At 36.7% G+C, this 19,512-nt stretch overlaps 1 protein-coding gene across 2 annotated transcripts in view; it reads right to left on the reverse strand.

The window, feature by feature from the left end:
• Nucleotides 1–7,531: 7,531 nt before the first annotated feature.
• LOC306863034 (rho GTPase-activating protein 27-like) overlaps nucleotides 7,532–19,512 on the reverse strand; it is a 31,597-nt gene continuing 19,616 nt past the window's right edge. Inside the window, exons 3-19 of one of the 2 annotated variants that reach the window (XM_079406186.1) lie at nucleotides 17,012–17,485; nucleotides 16,652–16,864; nucleotides 15,893–15,973; nucleotides 15,629–15,739; nucleotides 15,178–15,264; nucleotides 14,741–14,803; nucleotides 14,243–14,307; nucleotides 13,672–13,759; nucleotides 13,306–13,407; nucleotides 11,043–11,141; nucleotides 10,863–10,950; nucleotides 10,658–10,780; nucleotides 10,420–10,518; nucleotides 10,258–10,335; nucleotides 9,682–9,816; nucleotides 9,283–9,388; nucleotides 7,532–9,089 (exon numbers count right to left, since the gene is read on the reverse strand). In XM_079406186.1, coding sequence (XP_079262312.1) covers nucleotides 8,915–9,089; nucleotides 9,283–9,388; nucleotides 9,682–9,816; nucleotides 10,258–10,335; nucleotides 10,420–10,518; nucleotides 10,658–10,780; nucleotides 10,863–10,950; nucleotides 11,043–11,141; nucleotides 13,306–13,407; nucleotides 13,672–13,759; nucleotides 14,243–14,307; nucleotides 14,741–14,803; nucleotides 15,178–15,264; nucleotides 15,629–15,739; nucleotides 15,893–15,973; nucleotides 16,652–16,864; nucleotides 17,012–17,485 — 2,187 coding nt within the window. In that variant the 3' untranslated portion in view covers nucleotides 7,532–8,914. The remainder of the gene's footprint in view (nucleotides 9,090–9,282; nucleotides 9,389–9,681; nucleotides 9,817–10,257; nucleotides 10,336–10,419; nucleotides 10,519–10,657; nucleotides 10,781–10,862; nucleotides 10,951–11,042; nucleotides 11,142–13,305; nucleotides 13,408–13,671; nucleotides 13,760–14,242; nucleotides 14,308–14,740; nucleotides 14,804–15,177; nucleotides 15,265–15,628; nucleotides 15,740–15,892; nucleotides 15,974–16,651; nucleotides 16,865–17,011; nucleotides 17,486–19,512) is intronic. The other variant, XM_079406187.1, reaches the window with a different exon arrangement.

The raw sequence follows: 19,512 nt of genomic DNA on the forward strand, positions 1-19,512 counted from the left end.
AGTATTTATTTAAAACAATAATAATAATAATAATATTAATAATAATAATACTTTTTTTGATGCAAGCATCTGTAACTGGGTAACAAATTGCCAACTTGTGTCATTAAATAATGAGGATCTGAAATAAAATAAAATAAATCAACCCCAGACCATTTCAGTTCACCCTCGAAAGTTGTAGTAGTAACTTTATTCATCCCCTTGGGGAAATTTTGTCCATATGCCGTTTCTCATAAAAAACAAACCAACATACACTCACTGGCCACTTTATTAAGTACTGTACACCTTGCTAGTACCGGGTTGGATCCCCTTTTGCCTTCAGAACTGCCTTAATTCTTCGTGGCATAGATTCAACAAGGTGTTGGAAACATTCCTCAGAGATTTTTGTCCATATTGACATGATAGCATCACGCAGTTGCTGCAGATTTGTCGTCTGCACATCCATGATGTGAATCTCCCGTTCCACCACATCCCAAAGGTGCTCTATTGGATTGAGATCTGGTGACTGTGGAGGCCATTTGAGTAAAGGGAACTCATTGTTATGTTCAAGAAACCAGTCTGAGATGATTTGAGCTTTGTGACTTGGTGCATAATCCTGAAGTAGCCATCAGAAGAGTCATAAAGGGATGGACATGGTCAGCAACAATACTCAGGTAGGCTGTGGCGTTTAAACGATGCTCAATTGGTACTAAGGGGCCCAAAGTGTGACAAGAAAATATCCCCCACACCATTACACCACCACCACCAGCCTGAACCGTTGAGACAAGACAGTATGGATCCATGCTTTCATGTACTTCACACCAAATTCTGACCCTACCATCTGAATGTCGCAGCAGAAATCGAGACTCATCAGACCAGGCAACGTTTTTCCAATCTTCTATTGTCCAATTTTGGTGAGCCTGTGCGAATTGTAGCCTCCGTTTCCTGTTCTTAGCTGACAGGAGCGGCACTCGGTGTGGTCTTCTGCTGCTGTAGCCCATCTGCTTCAGGGTTCGACGTGTTGTGCGTTCAGAGATGGTATTCTGCATAGCTTGGTTGAGTTAATGTTGCCTTCCTATCATCTCTAACCAGTCTGCCCATTCTCCTCTGACATCAACAAGGCATTTTCGTCCACACAACTGCCGCTCACTGGATATTTTCAAGTTCAAGTTCAAGTTCAAGTTGAGCTTTATTGTCATTCCACACAGTGGAACGAAATGTCGTGTCTCGCAGGACCACGGTGCTACATAAATACAGACATACAACAATGAAGTAAAAAACACTATAAACCTATACACAACACAATTTTCTCTTTTTTGGACCATTCTCTGTAAACCCTAGAGATGGTTGTGCATGACAATCCCAGTAGATCAGCAGTTTTTGAAATACTCAGACCAGCCCGTCTGGCACCAACAACCGTTCCACGTTCAAAGTCACTTAAATCCCCTTTCTTCCCCATTCTGATGCTCGGTTTGAACTCAGCGAGTCGTCTTCACCACATCTAGATGCCTAAATGCATTGAGTTGCTGCCATGCGATTGGCTGATTAGCAATTTGTGTTACCAAACAATTGAACAGGTGTACCTAATAAAGTGGCCGGTGAATGTAGATTTCACAGTAGGACAATACACATTTCACTGCATTTAGTAAAAAACAAAAACAAAATTAAATTTAAAAAATAACAACACTGAAGGGGAGAAAAAAGAAAGAAAGAAAGAAGCCTTCTTTCTACCTATCTTTCATTTAAAGACTTCACTGCCAGTGATATAAAAGATTTTTCCCCCCTATTTTTAAAAAACACCGTTATCCTAAATCTTCTACCTGAAGGCAAAAGCTCAAACTCATTGTCTATAATCAGCTATAGTTGATATGGGCACAGATAAAGTTTTGCAATTTATTCGTAAGAATGAAAAAGTTACTTGTTGCTATTGGTAAAGTGACTATGAATAAATTAATAAACACTAGTGAATAACTGAATAGAAAATGTACTAGAATATAAATAATCATTTCTAGTGAGCTGAAAATATCAGAATTACTATTAGCTAAAATGAAATCAGAAATAAAAATCCTTTAAAAAGACTCTAGTTTTAAGGAATAAATGTTGAAACGTCTTGCCACATGCTATTGCCTAAGTTACTTTGCTTGTCTGTTGCAAGATCATTACAGAGTCAACAAGTTAAACTCAGTGCAGGGAACCCCAGATCTTTGAAATCATGAAGCATTGAATTCAAGAAACGGCTGCTTAATTCAAATCCAAAGTATCAAAACCTTCCCATTTAAAAGTAACAGATGGAATTATTTCTCTGCGGTTCCCATGAGATTGATTAGTCAGAATCCTTAATGACATTCATGTTATTAGTCAAGCTTAAAACTGTCATTCTGCACTGAGAAGGATTCAATCCTGCTGTATTCCATTAGCCTGACGCACATTCAAGAATATAACTATATATTTAGGTTGGAGGGGACTAAAATAATTTAAGAATCAGTATGCGATCAGTCATCCACTATTCTGAATATCGAGTATAACATGTCCTCCTCAATGTGGTCATGACTCCACGAACATGTTACAGTAAGTAGCTAGCACATAACATAAATTAATAATAACTGATCAGCTGATGAGCAGTATCACAGTTGCATAAACATAGACATCAGGTGTAATTACATCCTCTTCACAGCATGTTGATATAAGCTCAGATGTGTGCCACACTTCCATACACATCAGTATCACACTAGCTGTTTAGTGGAGGACTGTCAATACAACATAGTACATGATAAATGCGTATATTGTGTTCATGTGACTGTTAAAATTATCCCGTTCACATACAGCATGCATATATCCATACCAAGTCATTTATCTGTATAGGTTCATGGTGGCTATTTTGAGCAGCCTCCATTTCTCTCACTGTAAGTGTCTTTGTTATGATGGCTTTGTTTCCTAGCAATGAGCTGATGCCCAATTAAAGGACATGGACTGATTGTGATTACAGAGAAGCATGAGGGTCAGCAAGGGTCTAACCACTCATGCATAGGTCATCTGTTTCTGACTGTTTGTGTTTCTATTGGCTTAAATACTCTAAGTATTAACTTTAAACGGCCATGTACCAGTGGGCCACCGGGGAGGTTTCATCCACAGCAGCAGGTGACTTGACAACAGTGTTTATGTTCATTTTAGACAACAGTGATCATTGTCATACTTTTTTCATTCTCAACTTATGTACAAACATTGGACCCCATAGACTTTGACAGTATGGGGGGGGGGGGGGGGATTTGTAATAAATTTTCCCTAGTCTGCAAAATGAACAATGCACTTAAAATGTGATCTAAAGAAATATCAGAACATGCACACAAAAGGCTGTCGAGTTATCATCATTGAAGGAGTATTTCACCCAAAAAATTTAATTTGCTGACAATGTACTCACTTTAAGGCCATCCAAGATGTAAATGTGTCTTAAATAGATTTAGAAATAGAATTGGGGAAAATTTAGCACATCGCTTGCTCACCAATGGATCCTCGCAGTGAATGGGTGCCGTCAGAATCAAAACCGCTGATAAAAACATTGATAATTAAGGCATTTTAACTTTAAACCATCAATTTGGCAAAATACAAATCCATAATCCATAATAATGATTCCTCCAGTGAACAAGTCCATCCCCTTTTGTCCACAGACATATTTGTTTAAAACTGTCATGGACTACTTGCACTTCATGGTTCAGACAAGATGACTTTTTCACTAGAAAAACTAATTTTGTGGATTGAGGGCTCATATTTTAGCTAGAAGCAATGGCCAAAAGTGACTTTATTACAGATTTATTACAAACATTTAGTGTCATAAGATGTCAATTGATGGACTGGAGTCGTGTGGATTACTTGTGGATTTTTGTGATCATTCTGACGGCACCCATTCACCGCAGAGGATCCATTGGCGAGCAAATAATGTAATGCTAAATTTTCCCAAATCTACTCTCATGAAGCAAATGGTACATTTTCAGCAAATGCTAATATTTGGCTGATCTACTCTTTTGACTAAAACTAAAATTAAAACTAAAACCATTAACAAAAATAAAGTTACTTAAGTATTAACTGTAATAAAATATAAAACATTTGACCTTATTTTATTTCAGCTAGTTTAATACTAAAATGACTAAAACTGAAATCAGAAAAAAATACATACAACAAAAACAAATAACAGTAAAATTACTGTAACTAGCTACATTTCAAAATTAAAATGGAAAACATAAAAATGAAAAGTAATTCAAAACATATTCTGTATCGTTAATAATAAAACAACACTGCTGACAGCTTCGCTTGAAACTTTCTTAAGCTGAATGACCGAATATCTTGCAAAAACTTGTGTCTAAAAATGATAAATATATGAATGTGGACCAGAATGGAGCTACAGATGAGCTTGTATGGAGCAGATATCTCCGACCCCTGAGCGTGTTACAGCATGGCTGTGCCTGAGGCTCTGAACAGCCTAAAGGGACACAAACTCAAAAGAAGGACGTGTGTGTGTCTGCTTATCAGTATGAACATATTGCTGCTCCGTGAGCAGCTGGGCCTCCTGCCTCCACTTCGTTCTAAACACCCCCTCCCCTTGTAAAACATTTGCCGAATCATATTTCATCTTAAGAACAGCTTGTTGGATTGAGAGACAACATATATATACATAATCATGCAACAGAAGTGGGTCATGTGAGAGAGGTCATGATGTTATTCTCACAAAATAGAGATGGCCCTTTGCATTTAAAGGAATATTCTAGGTTCAAAACGAGCATTAACACACACACACACACACACAATTTACTTGCCCCTTTTTTCTTTATAATAATATTATTAATAATAAATAATTGTATTAATTTATTGCCATGCTAGCATCAATAGTTATACTCAAAAAATCTGTTAATGAAACTTCTGAATATAACTGTTGCATATTTATATATATATAGTCTTGTTGATTCTTGTTTATATATTTCCTTTTTTAATACATATAAATTATGGTTGTCTATCATGTAAAAATTGAACTATACGTTTGTTTAAATTGTTATTTTGTAGCATTAAGAGGATTTGCGTGATTGCATCATCATGGTAATAAAATTGAACTTTTTAAGCATTTTTTCTAGGTCTTTAAAAAAAACATTATATGCATAAAACATATTGTTTATGTCTTGATAAAAGACTATTTAAATAGTAAAATCATGTTTCTATATGCCCCTATTCATCATTTCCATTATATTTCCACTGTGTCCCAGATTTTAAATTTTCTTTCAAGAAATGGAAGAAAAATTCATAATCGATTTGATCAAAATTATGCCACAGTTGATCTTAAAGGTAAGCAACACTTAATATTCCTTAAGCATCCCCAGTAAGAATTCTATCAGAGTGGAGAATGCTGCAAAAGTTAAATTTAACATAGCTCTATGGGATAAGGTTTTGCAGACCTTAGGATCGTTAAATACATTATGTACAATTTTTCATTATGACATGACCATTATATGACATTTGTTATGATATTCTCTGAAAATCAAGCCTTTTATTCCCCAATTGTAAGTCGCTTTGGATAAAAGCGTCTGCCAAATGACTAAATATAAATGTAAAATGTTTTATATAACTAGTCAATTTTGTCCTGAGTGACATATGACCAGAAAGGTACAGTGTGTCCTGTAAGCTTATCAAGCTATGCCTGTATACTGTATAAACAAACTAGCTCCTATCACCTCCTACTATATACTGCCATCTACTGGAATACAATAGAATATTATAAACTGAAATATTAACTGGATGAGTCACATTGGAAATAGCCAATAAAACTCATCAAAGTCAATATTCATTTGTTTTATTTTTAAGTTACAGCAACTAACACAAGAAAAGGCAGGCAAGGAATGATTAATATAAATCATTCCTTAGTGAAAAACACAACAGTTAACAAGTTCACCAGGGCTTTTTGCTTTGTGCCATTTAATGTGGCCACCGGAAAATATGTTAATTGATAACGTTTCAAGAGATCTACAGTCTCAAACAGCAAGACAAATGTTAACTGCCCTGCCAACATTGGAAAATTGGCATCAGTGAAACAGAGGAGCGTCTAAGAGTTGGCCCCTGTCCGAGGGCCTTTCATGACGAAGATCTTTGCCTCATCGTCAATCTCATCCATGATTGACTGAGAGAATGGTGTAGCTGACTGATGGAGTGGTGCAGGGGTCAAGGCCATTACGTCACACAGCTAGACATATTATAACTTAGTTAATAATTGATTTGTAGTTATTCATAGTTGGTGAGTAGGCATTCTTTTTCATACCATTTTCATAGAGGCTGAACAAATATATTTAGGTCTCTATTCACCTGAAAATGTGCTAATAACATTTTACAGAAACACAAAAGTCATGGTGCTTCCATTTATTTTACTATGGTAATACCATGCCTTTTTGTCCCATGGTAATCTTTAATGTATCATGCTACATGACTATGGTAATCACTATTTAACTTGATATTATCAAGGAAGCATATCATAATCATCATTGTCCTTTGGTACTCTTATGAAAAATCGTCATGCTAATTATAGTTTTACCTTAAAATCATAATAAAATTAAAAGTAATAACGTTAGAGTTTTCAAGATATCCCTGCAAACGTCTAAAACGAAATCAGTGGTTAATCCCAGGTAAACACCTTTTTACTGCAGTAACTAGGAGTCGGAAAGCTTGAATAGTACCTACATCGAATGCATTTTTACTGCAGTTTTGAATTAAATGTGCAAAAAGATGTTTATCACTTATTAAAATAAAGCAGTTGAGGCTAAACTGTGTCCTGACATTTTTTCCTACCCGTCAGATTGTCATACCGAGGCTTACTGCGCATGCGCACGTCAATATTTAATGTATCTGCATTACTGTAAGGGTAGGTTTAGGGTTGTGGTAGGTGTAGACATTAATAAATCATAATTTAACAGGTAGGATTTTTCGTTGTCGAATTGTACTACCTACTGTTTTAATGGGAGGTAGCTAAATCTGACAGGGTAGCACAAATCGACAGAACAACTTTTTTTGTTATGAAACTATGAAGGATACATAAGCCAAGCACAAAGGCTCCGATGGTCAGGCCCGTGATCAAATTCCGGCTCCGCAGTTGTTTTGAGTGCCTCTTCCAGTGCTCCAGCTCCTGCTGTCTTTTAAGGAGCTGCTTCTGAGCAGGTGTGTGTTTTTTTTTTTTTTACAGTCTATGGTTTGGACGCGTCCTCCATGTTTGTCTCGTGTTCTGTGACTTTAAACGCTGCACCAATCAAATAATCTAAATGCGGATACGTCAGATACCTCGACAACAACCAGGAGGTGTCGCTGTGTAACTATGAAGAATAGGCCTTGACAGAAATTAAATTAAAACCCCTTGCCCTCTTATAATGGACTGCTATTTCACTATGGAGGGCCAAACCTGAAATTCTAAAATTATTTAATGAAATATTTAAATATTCTGAACTTGTACTTCTCATTTATTTTTTTTCTCACTTCTCATGTATAACAGTTACACACTGTATAATGTAGGCTTTTTTTTTTTCTTAAATTTTCTATAAGCCTCATTTTAGTCCATAAAAAGACAAACGTATTCATAGACCGTTTTAATGCATGTTTTGTGTTTTATGAATTTGTCTTAAATCGCTGACCTTGACCTGTATACTTTAGCATAGTATATTGTAGTGTAATATGTACAAAAAAAAAAAAACTATCTCATATTTTTGAGAGGTCAAACAATCTGGCCAACTGGTGATTGAAAGCTGGAAAATATCTCAGGGAACAATAAACAGTCAGGAACCGAAGAGTGAAAATGAAGGCACCATATTTATTTATAATTTCTCATATTGCATTGATCTATAGTCCAGTGATAGTATCTTTTCTCTATTTTAAATTGATGTACACACTTTCTATTTGACATAATGACTGTATATATGCACTGTTGTAATACTAAAAACAATTGTTTATTATTATTATATCTATTTCCTAGATTTCTGAAGTTACCAGTGTAAAAACTATGCACATATTTGCATAACATTAAATATGGTCTGTCTTATTTACAGAATATTTATCTCTGTAATAAAATGAAATTGCCAATTATTTCTTAACCGTATTTTTATATAAACAACATATTTAAAATATGTACAGCTTTAGTCTACATCCACAGTTTGCTTTTAACAGATATTTTACTTTACTGCAAAATGTTCCATTGCTCATTATATGTTTTCATACTTCTGTACAATGTTTTGCCAGCATTTTATAACAATATTTCATCTTAGAGACTAAAGACAGTGAAAAATGTTAGTTGATTAATAAAACACTTTTTTTCTCAGTCTCCTGAACAATAAGGTTTAACCAGTAGTGCCCATATATTGGTGATTAAGCACACATTAAGTCCAGGTGTCTTCGAGATCTCTGTTCAGAGGAACATTACAAATCAACCAAATATCCATACCTGTGTTGAGTATCTTTACTTGTTCATACAACATTTGCACTGGAAACTTAAAGGAAAAAGCCGTTTGGCTAGCTGAAAAGTGTTGTTGTTCCATAGGAACAGTTTTTGGTGAGTAGTAATAATACACAATATATTATTCAGTAACATGTACAAGTATGTGCTCTGTATGTGTAATACCTTAAAAGCAATTGTTGTAAGTTATTTATTATTAAGGACTCCACGACGGTCATAACATTTTGACAAATTAGACATTTTCTTTCTTTATAAGATCTGTTTGATCGTATCGGCAGAGCGTTTTGTTCTCTTGATTTGCTATAGGTGCTTCTTTCACAATGAAGTTATTTGTTGTGACATTTTTGTGTTGATTGACTGGGACAGCCAATATCCAATCAGTAGTCAGAAAACAGTCAGTAACCTTGTTCATTTGGGAATATGAGAAGATGGTGCTGATGGGTGTATTGCCTTCCTTTCCATCGGGTGATTTCATTTGGTTTGGAAGAGCTCATTGAACTCGTTGAGAATGAGCTCCACGATCTGGTTCTGGAAGACCATGTGCATGGTGATGTTGGACTCCTCCTGTGGTCTCAGCAATGTTGGACCAAACACGATGGCCATACTTTGGATAGACATGCGGTTCAGCTCGCCATGCTCAATCACTCTGTAGGACAGATGGGTGTATAGTCAGAGATGCTTTTCAGCAAATAGACTGAGGATGCATTTAGTACTTCTGCAGATTTTATTTAAATTATCTGATCTCTGTTAATACCCAAGACAGATAGAACTAACAAAATAAAACTAAGACAGTCATCATACTACTGACATACTACACTGAATGAAAAATAGGTCCATACTTGCGAAGATGTCTGAAGAGAACCTCCATGGTGTCATGGTTGGGCAAAGGCAGGTTTCTCACTAGATCTCGAATATATGACACTTTCTGGCTGTAGTCACTCATTTCTAGAAAACAAATACAATTCTTGAGCCCTTATACATGCATGAATGAGGTTTTGGTCTTGGAAATTAAACAGTGTATTGTTTTTGTAGATACTCCCTACAGTTTCCATAATAATCAAATAGAGTCAAGTGGAATCATGAATCATTCGTTTCAGAGTGCATGACGCATTGCGTAATTTAAAAAAGCATCATGACCAAATCAAATTGCTGTCAAAGTAAATGTACATCAATAGTTCTCGTCAAAAATATTTATTTTTGTATATTTTTGTTCTCTAAAATAGGACAGTAACACTCACGAATGGAAGCGATGAACCTATCAAAAAAGCTGAAGGGAAAAAGAGGCTCAGGAAGTTCACGCAGGAAAAGCTTCAAAGCTCCTGTGATCACATGAATCTCTTCCCACTGTCCGTCCTCCAGAACCAGATCCTCTTCTACAGAAAGAAAGGAATATACAGTTTTCTATAGTCCACCACTGCTATAATAAATAAATAAATTCGGAAAACTTAACTGTTTAAGGAGATTCCACATGATTTTGTGATTTTACAGCAGCAACCATTTATTAATATTATTTATATTACATTTATAGATATACGATAAAAAAATAACTAGAAACATACTTTTACAGCATTGTAAGAAAAACTGTATAAGCTCTTTCAATTTGACCTCTAAAATTTCCTCCTCATGAGAAGTTTTTAAAAAGATCAATTACCATTCCAAATGAAATCCTTAACTATAACTGCAGTAATTAAGGTGTTTTGGCAGATTGTTACCATGGTAAATGTGTATTTTTCCAGCGTTCTATAAATACAGAACACCCAGCCCTAGTAAACACAGTTAATGTGACTGTGATGATGTGTCTAGCTCTTGTTTACCATGATCAGCTTTATATCGCAGCTTCTGGATGACAGCCAGGTTCCCGCTCACTCTGTAGATTCCATCTATCTTCAGACCTGCACCAGGCAAACAGAATCTGACACTTTAGATAACTTGTCTCACTAATGAACTCATAAACAGACACCAAAATCAACGCTTACCCCTTTTCTCAACAGATCTGATGCATTTTTCCATAAACTTGGGCACGGTTGTGTTTTCCCGATGACAGAGGGTGTCTAGGTGGCAGCCAAACACATTCTCTGTAAACAAAGACAAACTGAAAGTCAAAATGGTTTACTGTGAGCACAAGTCGACGAGACTTTGAAAGGGAGTCTTCAATATTAACGGACTGCACTTTAAATCACAGCAACATTGAAAGTGGCAAAAGTCGAAACTAACCTTTAATGTAGCCCTTTTCTTTGACTGACTGCAGGGTGGGCCGCCGCTGGAGGAACTTGCGTAGCTTGGTGCGAACACGGCCCTGTTCTATGTCTATGCTACTCGTAGAACTCAGTCTTGTTGCTGTAAGAAGAATATTTAAAATGCTGAATTAAATCATTAGTAACAGCAATGTGCTTGATGTGCATCTGATTCAGTTACTGACATTCACTCTTCCTCTCTTTATCTGCAGGCAATGGAGATTTTTCTGGGATATCTTCAACTTCATCCTCGGAGTAATGGCCATGGTCCTGCTGTGAAAGATCACAACATTTTTTAAACATCGTTTTAAGAGCAAACATGATGGGATTTTGTGTTTTCCTGTGACGCTGTTTGTGGCACTCACCAGCAGTCTGATGGTGTCCAGAATGATCTTGTGCCAGTCGTGTATGATGCTGTCTGTGTCATACTGTATCAGATACTCAGAGCCGTGACGTGTCTTGAGCTGCTCAGCGACATGGACAGTATCACAGGCTTTATTAGTATAAAAATATGGACTGATACACTATATTGCCAAAAGTATTGGGTCACCCCCTTCTAATGAACAGGTTTGACTACTTTAGTCATTTCCATGAGTACAAATCTTAATGTTCAAGCATATAATGATATTTTAGGGAATTGTGTGTTTCTAATTTTATTGCAACAGTTTGGACAGGGCCCTTTTCTATTCTAACATGGCAGTGCCTCTGTGTATAAGACAAGGTTCAAAAAGAAATGATTGATTCAGTCAGTGTGGAAGAACTTGACTAGTCTGCATAAAACAAAGTCCTAATCTCAGCTGAACACCTCTGGTGTGGCTTTAAATGCAGACCTTGAGCCGGAAACTCATCACCAAACACCAATGACTTGTATATGGGTACAGTCATTTTAGACAATTTCAAAACTGTTGCAACAGAGATGGAAATACAGTTTTTAAATACATGAATTACATGAAATACATGAGTATGCTTCTATCTTTGTTGCCACAGTTTTGGAAGTGCCTTCTTCTGTTCTAAAGAAGGGGGTGTCCCAACACTTTTGTCCATATAGTGCATATACAAGTCATTGGTGTTTGGTGATGAGTTTCCGGCTCAAGGTCTGCATTTAAAGCCACACCAGAGGTGTTCAGCTGAGATTAGGACTTTGTTTTATGCAGACCGGTCAAGTTCTTCCACACTGACTGAACCAATCATTTCTTTTTGAACCTTGTCTTATACACAGAGGCACTGTTATGTTAGAATAGAAAAGGGTCATGTCCAAACTGCTGCTATAAAATTAGAAGCACACAATTCCCTAGAATATCTTTATACAGTGGTGTGAAAAAGTGTTGGCCCCCTTCCTGATATTTTTTTTTTTTTTTGTGCATGTTTGTCACACTTTAATGTTTCAGATCATCAAACAAATTTAAAGATTAATCAAAGATAACACAAGTAAACACAACATGCAGTTTTTAAATGAAGGGGTTTTTTTTATGAAGGGAAAACAAAATCCAAACCCACATGGCCCTGTGTTAAAAAGTGATGGTCTGGGGCTGTTTTGCTGCTTCAGGACCTGGAAGACTTGCTGTGATAAATGGAACCATGAATTCAGCTGTCTACCAAAAAATCCTGAAGGACAATGTCCGGCCATCTGTTCGTGACCTCAAGCTGAAGCGAACTTGGGTTCTGCAGCAGGACAATGATCCAAAACACACCAGCAAATCCACCTCTGAATGGCTGAAGAAAAACAAAATGAAGACTTTGGAGTGGCCTAGTCAAAGTCCTGACCTGAATCCTATTGAGATGCTGTGGCATGACCTTAAAAAGGCGGTTCATGCTCGAAAACCCTCCAATGTGGCTGAATTACAACAATTCTGCCAAGATGAGTGGGCCAAAATTCCTCCACAGCGCTGTAACAGACTCATTGCAAGTTATGGCAAACGCTTGATTGCAGTTGTTGCTGCTAAGGGTGGCCCAACCAGTTATTAGGTTTAGGGGGCAAGCACTTTTTCACACAGGGCCATGTGCATGGGTTTGCATTTTGTTTTCCCTTCATAATAAAAAACTTCATTCAAAAACTGCATGTTGTGTTTACTTGTGTTATCTTTGATTAATATTTAAATTTGTTTGATCTGAAACATTAAAGTGTGACAAATATAAGGGGGCCAACACTTTTTCACACCACTGTATGCTTAAACATTAAGATTTGTACTCATGGAAATTAGTAGTCAAACCTGTTCATTAGACGGGGGTGACCCAATACTTTTGGCAATATAGTGTATATGCTGACAATCTCTGAGGGCAAAAGCCAACAATTACTGGTATCAATGCATGTCAAGGTAATAAATATTAAAATATTTGTGCATCAGATAACATACTTCTCAGCTTCACCACTCCCTTAACTGCAACACATGTTACTAATAGTGCAAGAGTTCTAGCAGCATTTGTGTTTTATTGCCAAAACAAAGGTCAGCAGTCGCACTTGCCAATGACCAAACCGATCACAATGGAACATATTGGAATTCAGAGAAACAAATTCAGTCTTAATTCGTGGAAAAGTAATGAAATAAATTTCACAGGATGCAGTCCTTTGTTCATTTATTTTGCATAAGCTATGAACAAAAAAAGACTGTACTGAGTCACAGTGCTCACCTCTAGAACATTCTTCTTGCTTGACTTTTCTTTAGATGCCCATGATAAAGTCGCTCCTTTCAGTTCCGCTGTGAACTCTGGGACGATCTGATTGCTCTTGGTCTGCAGGAGTCAGTCAGTTTATTTTAAATGTCTTCTTTTTAGTAGACTTAATCGACAAGTGCCACTCTATGTGATTTCTCAAAATCCATGTTGTACCAGACCAACTAGGGGTGCTGATAACCAATAAACAGTATATATCCAATATCGACTAATATAATACATTAAAAAAACAAAAAAGTCTAATACACAATAGATCAGTAACTGATATGTTACTGATCTATTGTGCATCCCAAATTACTTAGTAAACAGATTAAGTAAACTTACAGACATCCCAGCGGGTGTAAATTTAGGGTCTTTGTGAAAAGTGAGTACGCCATCATGGAGAACAGTCCACGACTGCGCCCAGTTCTTCCTGCAATGACAGCAGCAGCCGTTTCAATCTTACTACTAATCAAAGCCGTACTAATCTTACTCTGTTCTCAGCATCTGAGCAATATATAAAAGGGAATCTTTATATAAACTACCATTAGCTAAAAGTGTAATTTTCCCAGACCAGGGTTTTCAAGGTAACTGCAGCTGTGAGTTGATTGAAAAGCTAATAATTATTTAATTCATAAAAAAAAAAAAAAAAAAAGTCATAAAATGAAATTAAAAATTAAATGGATTTGTTTTCCTGCATGTTGATGATCCTGCGGATGTTGTCACATTATTCAAATCTCAGGGGGTACTTCAAGTAAATGTTTTATAATAAATGGGTTTGGTTGACAAGAAAGTTTGGGAATCCCTGCGATAAAAACTACACAGATGACTAATTTGCATGCTTTTTTTCTATTACTACTTTAAGTATGACTGTACTGTTTAACCACAGATAGACGCTGTTAGTTTAAAGCCCCACCTCAGCCTTTTTCCATTCTCAGCCACTTTGGTCTTGTTGAGAATCCCAGCCTTCTCCAGTGATGACTGATGAATGCAAAAGACAAGGGGTTGTTTGTTAGAGGGATCGGATTTATTACAACAAAAAAAAAAACATCACATGAGAACAAACATAAAAGCTCTTTGTGAATGTTAAAAATATATTATTTGCCCATTTCATAATGACAAATAAATACGAGCTAAATTTCAGAAAACAACAAAAGTCAAAAAGGAGCCTTTAAAAAGTGTTATTGCAGGTCGTTTGGTAGCATGTTAAATGAACAATGACAGAACAGCATGCCACAAAACAACACCATCTACAGCTACTGATGCAAGACGCACATTTTAAAATGAAGCAAAACTATTTTCCAGCCACTGGACAACAAGCAGTGATGTTAGTTTTCATCTAATGCACGACATGTTAGTTTTGGACCCCAATGCACACAACTTAACAGGCCCAATAAACAAGCTCAGGACGCACATGATGAGAATGTGAATCTGTGCTGTGACTGGACAGGTTCCTCCGCCGCCTTAACTTTTTATCCTTGAGAAAAGGAACAAAATCTTGGACTTATTTTCATTTTTGTAGAGCAAATCACATTAGATTGCATATTTTTGATAAACAACTAGTTTATTTTTTACATAAAAACACTAAAGTACATTATAAAAACCTGATAATGGGAGGAAATCGTTTACTTGATACTTAAATACATCTTTGTTATTAGCATGACCTTAAACAATGGCTTATAATTAGTTTTAGATCATGCATGCAAAAGCGTTCAATTAGGGGAACTTGACATGAATGAAAGCAAAATTACAAGAATGAGACTGTTAAACATGAATGAGTTTAGGTGAACTAAATTACATGAGTTTAAAGCTCCACTGGGGGCTGGAATAAACAGAGGTCATGTTACATACGTAATGCTGTGATTCTGGTGAATTCCCTGAACTTGATGCATCACTGGCATTGTCAGAGGCGATCCGCCTGTGTGACGGGGAAAATTTCTGCAGGAGGAAAACAAGAGAATGAGAAATAAATGAATATTAGCTGGTGGAAAATGGTGCGGTGGTGTGTCAGATCGGGTACCAGATGTTTCCTTCCTTCCTGTTGCAGTCACTGATGTAAGCTGCAAAAATAGCTGAGAATGAAATGTCTCACATGAGAGAGAACAGTGAGAGGGCATCCCTCACGCAATCTGCTGAAACTGTGAAGAAACTTTTTGGTTTATGTCTAGCTGTCGCTGACCATAAGGGTTCAGATAAAGGTCAATGATTTACAAAGGACAGGATTTTTAAAAAGTCAAACAACTGTGTATATCTTAAATTATACGAGTGAACAGATCCAGGTTAAGAGTGTCCTGAAACTCACCAGGTCTTCCTGAGATATGATAAACTGGGATTGTCTCCAGTTGTTCAAAACAGGTTGAGCATCTTGGTCTGTGCCATTTCCATTGATCGGCTGACCAGGCAGGACTGAAGCCTTTACACAGAGTCAATAAAGGTCGTATGCAGAGTTCAGGGTGAGATATGCATTTGTAAAAAATATAAAAATATTTTTGACAAAAAAACAACAACACTCAAATACAGAATGAAATACAGAAACTTAAACGTCCAAACAAAATCATACACAGACCTCTGGAAGGGTCCACTGACATTTAGACCCATCTTTTAAGTAGTGATACATCTTCCCTTTGTCATCCTTAGACTGGATCCACTGCGATTGGGAGACAAAAGTATCGGTTTATTTATTAAGCAACTTATTTTAAAGAAGATTTGGCCATAAAATGATTTACATTAAAATAAAATGATATATTTGAGCATATGCAATGGGGAGATATAGACCGACTACAGAACTATCTGACAAATCTTTCACAAAGATCAACACATTCCTTGCCTCTGGCATGTTCATATATTAAATGCGCTGGCTATTTTGATTTCAATTTTTGCTTCCAATAAGAAAATAGCAACCCCAGCTCCATTTGCAACATGTTTAAAATCATCCCCAATGACTGTCTATTAAAATTAGTGCAGACAAACTGGAAAATGTCTGCAGATTCTATATGGAGCTAATCTGATTAATAAACAACTCAGTTTTTTATTTTTTTGTAATACACACAGTTGTGGTATCATAAAATCACCAACAGGGGACACTAATACATACAAAACCAATAGCCATAAATCTGCTAAATCTCATTTGAAATCTTAAAAATGAAATCAAAAAGAGCTCTTACATAAATTAATAATGTATTGCTTTAACAAAAACAAAAAGATAATTCAGGATTCCACTTAGAAAAGTAATATTGAATAAATAAAACACATGGTTTTGGGCCAAGGGTCTCTTTAGTATTTTTTCCAAGTCTACGTAGTGTGTGTTGTGATGAACTCTCATTACCTGTTCATGTGAGAGTTCATTTGTGTCGACAGATTTTCCATCAGCCCCTACAGAGGGAGTCCAGCCCACAGGGACGTCTTTATGCATGTCCACAACAGCCCTAGGGATGATGGCGCGCTTGATTTGGGGCAACTGAAAATCCTTAGGGAGCTGAAGAGAAATATGAGAATCCTCACACTGATCTGATGGGTAGTCCTCCTCTGGAAGAGGCAGCTGTGGAAGCAAAAAGTGAATAAAAAACAGAGACAGAAATCTTTACTGCCAGTTTGGATCAATTTATTGCTAAATAAAATGATTAAATTTCTTTAAAATAATCGTATTAATCACAATTTTTTTTTTATCTTTAATTTTTTATCTTACCGGCCTCTTTGCCTCCTTGCCATGACTGAGTGCCTTATCTGTGGAGGACGGAGGTGGCGATGGCTCCGGGGCAGTCCAAGAGGATTGCTTCAAAGCGTGATTATAATAATAATGTCTCCCAGTGTTCTCATCCAAAAGCTGCTCCCAGTCGGAGCCCAGCGAGTGTGCTGAGGACGGGGTGGACAAAGGTATGGGGAAGCTCACAGACTCCATACCTGCTCCTGCTGGGGGGCTACGGGGATCAGACCAACTGCTCTGTCCTGTGGCAGGGTGGTAGTAGTACTCCTTACCGCTGTCGTGGTCAGTATGGACCTGCCATTCGGCCGAGTTAGGTGGGGAGGCGGAGTCCGGTGCAGGGCTGAGGGCGATGCCAGGCGACGAGCAAGTTGAAGTAGAGGAGTTTGAAGGGCGAGGAATGGTCTTTTTCAGGTCAGTAACATTGGCATACACTGCCGTGGTGGGGTCATTCTCTATCTGATGAGAGAGAAGAAAGATCATGTGCGGGGTATAGTGTCAGCTTCATCATCTGATGACCATCAAGGACACAACATAATAACAATGTAAATTTAAGTACTTGAAGTACTTATGGAGTATTCTATATTATAATCAAATTAAATGAAAATTCACCTGTTTGACTGAATTACAACAGCCAAAAATAGTCCTTTCTGATCTGACTTAGTTCAGAGATCTGACTTAGTTTGACTAGTTCAACCAAATGTACTTCATAGCAAATACTGAAAGCATTGCACTTTACATTTCATTGGACTTCAGGAATTCTGTTGTGTAGGTAAGTATTGAAAACCAAGTAAATATTAAGCTTTTATGGACACATACAATTAAACAGACCACATCACACAAAACATGGCACTGACATGACATCGTGTCAAAGTGAGGAGTGTATCTGTCTCTGTCCCATGCAAGAACTTCCATTATTCATCTGAACAAAGGTCTATAGAAACCTGATGAAATCAAAGAGCTATGGGAAGAAAATCCTGCTGGAACCTCTCCCTCGATTCAGGAACAACACAAGGACGTTTATGTGGAATCAAATATCTCACCAGCTTTCATCGTCAGGCCTTCACTCTTTAGAGTTCTTCAGTGGAATTTTAATAAACTAGAACAGACCTCTGCATTTAATTGGAAAGTTTGCCCAAAACATTAAAACCAATGAATCACCTCATGTTATTTAAAACATTTTTAGAGTTATATAAGAATGCAGAGTTGTAAAAACATAAGAGTACACACCCTTTGTGTGAAAAAGCACAGCCTGGACATTCTGCTAGCTAACTCCTCTAGTTAAAAAAGGCATAATTAGTGGTTCAACCATCATCAAGGTGAGCTGCAATTTTAATTTGTGTTAGAACTATCATGGCATGGTCGCAAATATCTGGCCAGAAGACTGGTGACCTGTGGAAGCTCATTGGAAACCACAATGTGAGGTCTGAAAACATCAACAACAGGCCATCCTAATGAAGATCTGTGTTTGTTTAGTCAAAATTAAAGTTTCTCTGGATACCATGTTCTTCCAAAATGAGGAAGCATCCAGATAATGTGTTTTCCACAGCACAGTCTCTGGGGAAGGGAAGCCAAGTTCAAAACATAACAACGGGCTGAGGTTTCCGCTGCATGATGTACATTTGAGAGGAGCATGATACACACACAGCGCTGGAGTGTGGTCCACTGCCAAAATGTACTTGATGGAGTATCACAATAATCTGATATATGCGTCATCTTAAAAAAAAAAACAAGTACATCAAAATAATATAAAATTAATAAAAACTCTGTCTGTTTACAATGCAGCAAAGAGAACAACTTAATTTTACAAGTTTATTTTAAGTTGAAAAACATTCTCTGTAAATAATGATAATGTGTATATTTCAAGTGCTGTAAATGAACACAGCATTTTTAATTATTTGAGCTTTTTATTCACTAAAATCATGTAGTTTGACAAAGAACAAATAATTATGTATGAATCGTTTAATTAATATACAATAATACAATTGCATAATTACACGAGAATTAGAAAAATGTTATTTTATTTATTATAGCAAGTCACATAGCTTTAGATATCTTTGAAAAAAAAAAAAAAAATAAATGCAGAACAAGCTACTATAACCGATAATCCATTATTTCCCATAATATTCTCATAGTATTAAAATAAACATTATTCAGTGTATGTAATAGATTTGCATTAACTACAAAAAAGGCTATATTATTGTCATCCAAAATCTCTTTTACAAGATCTATAAACATGAATGACCCATTAACAATTACAATTTACTGATGGATTCAGTAAACAAACGAAAAACCATCTGAACCGGTGTCACTTCTTAACCAGCAGTAACACACTTGGAGTAGAAAATGGTTGGGTAAACAACAGTTTCTTTTAAGGAAACAAAAGCAGGGTAGTCTCTGACAAGCACAGATTGAATCAGTGAGTCCACAATATCTGCGTATCTGTCACAGCATTCCCACAAACCCCAGTCTCAGTCTTACAATGC

Source organism: Barbus barbus (genome assembly GCF_936440315.1).
Source record: "Barbus barbus genome assembly, chromosome: 4".
NCBI classification, from domain to species: Eukaryota; Metazoa; Chordata; class Actinopteri; order Cypriniformes; family Cyprinidae; genus Barbus; species Barbus barbus.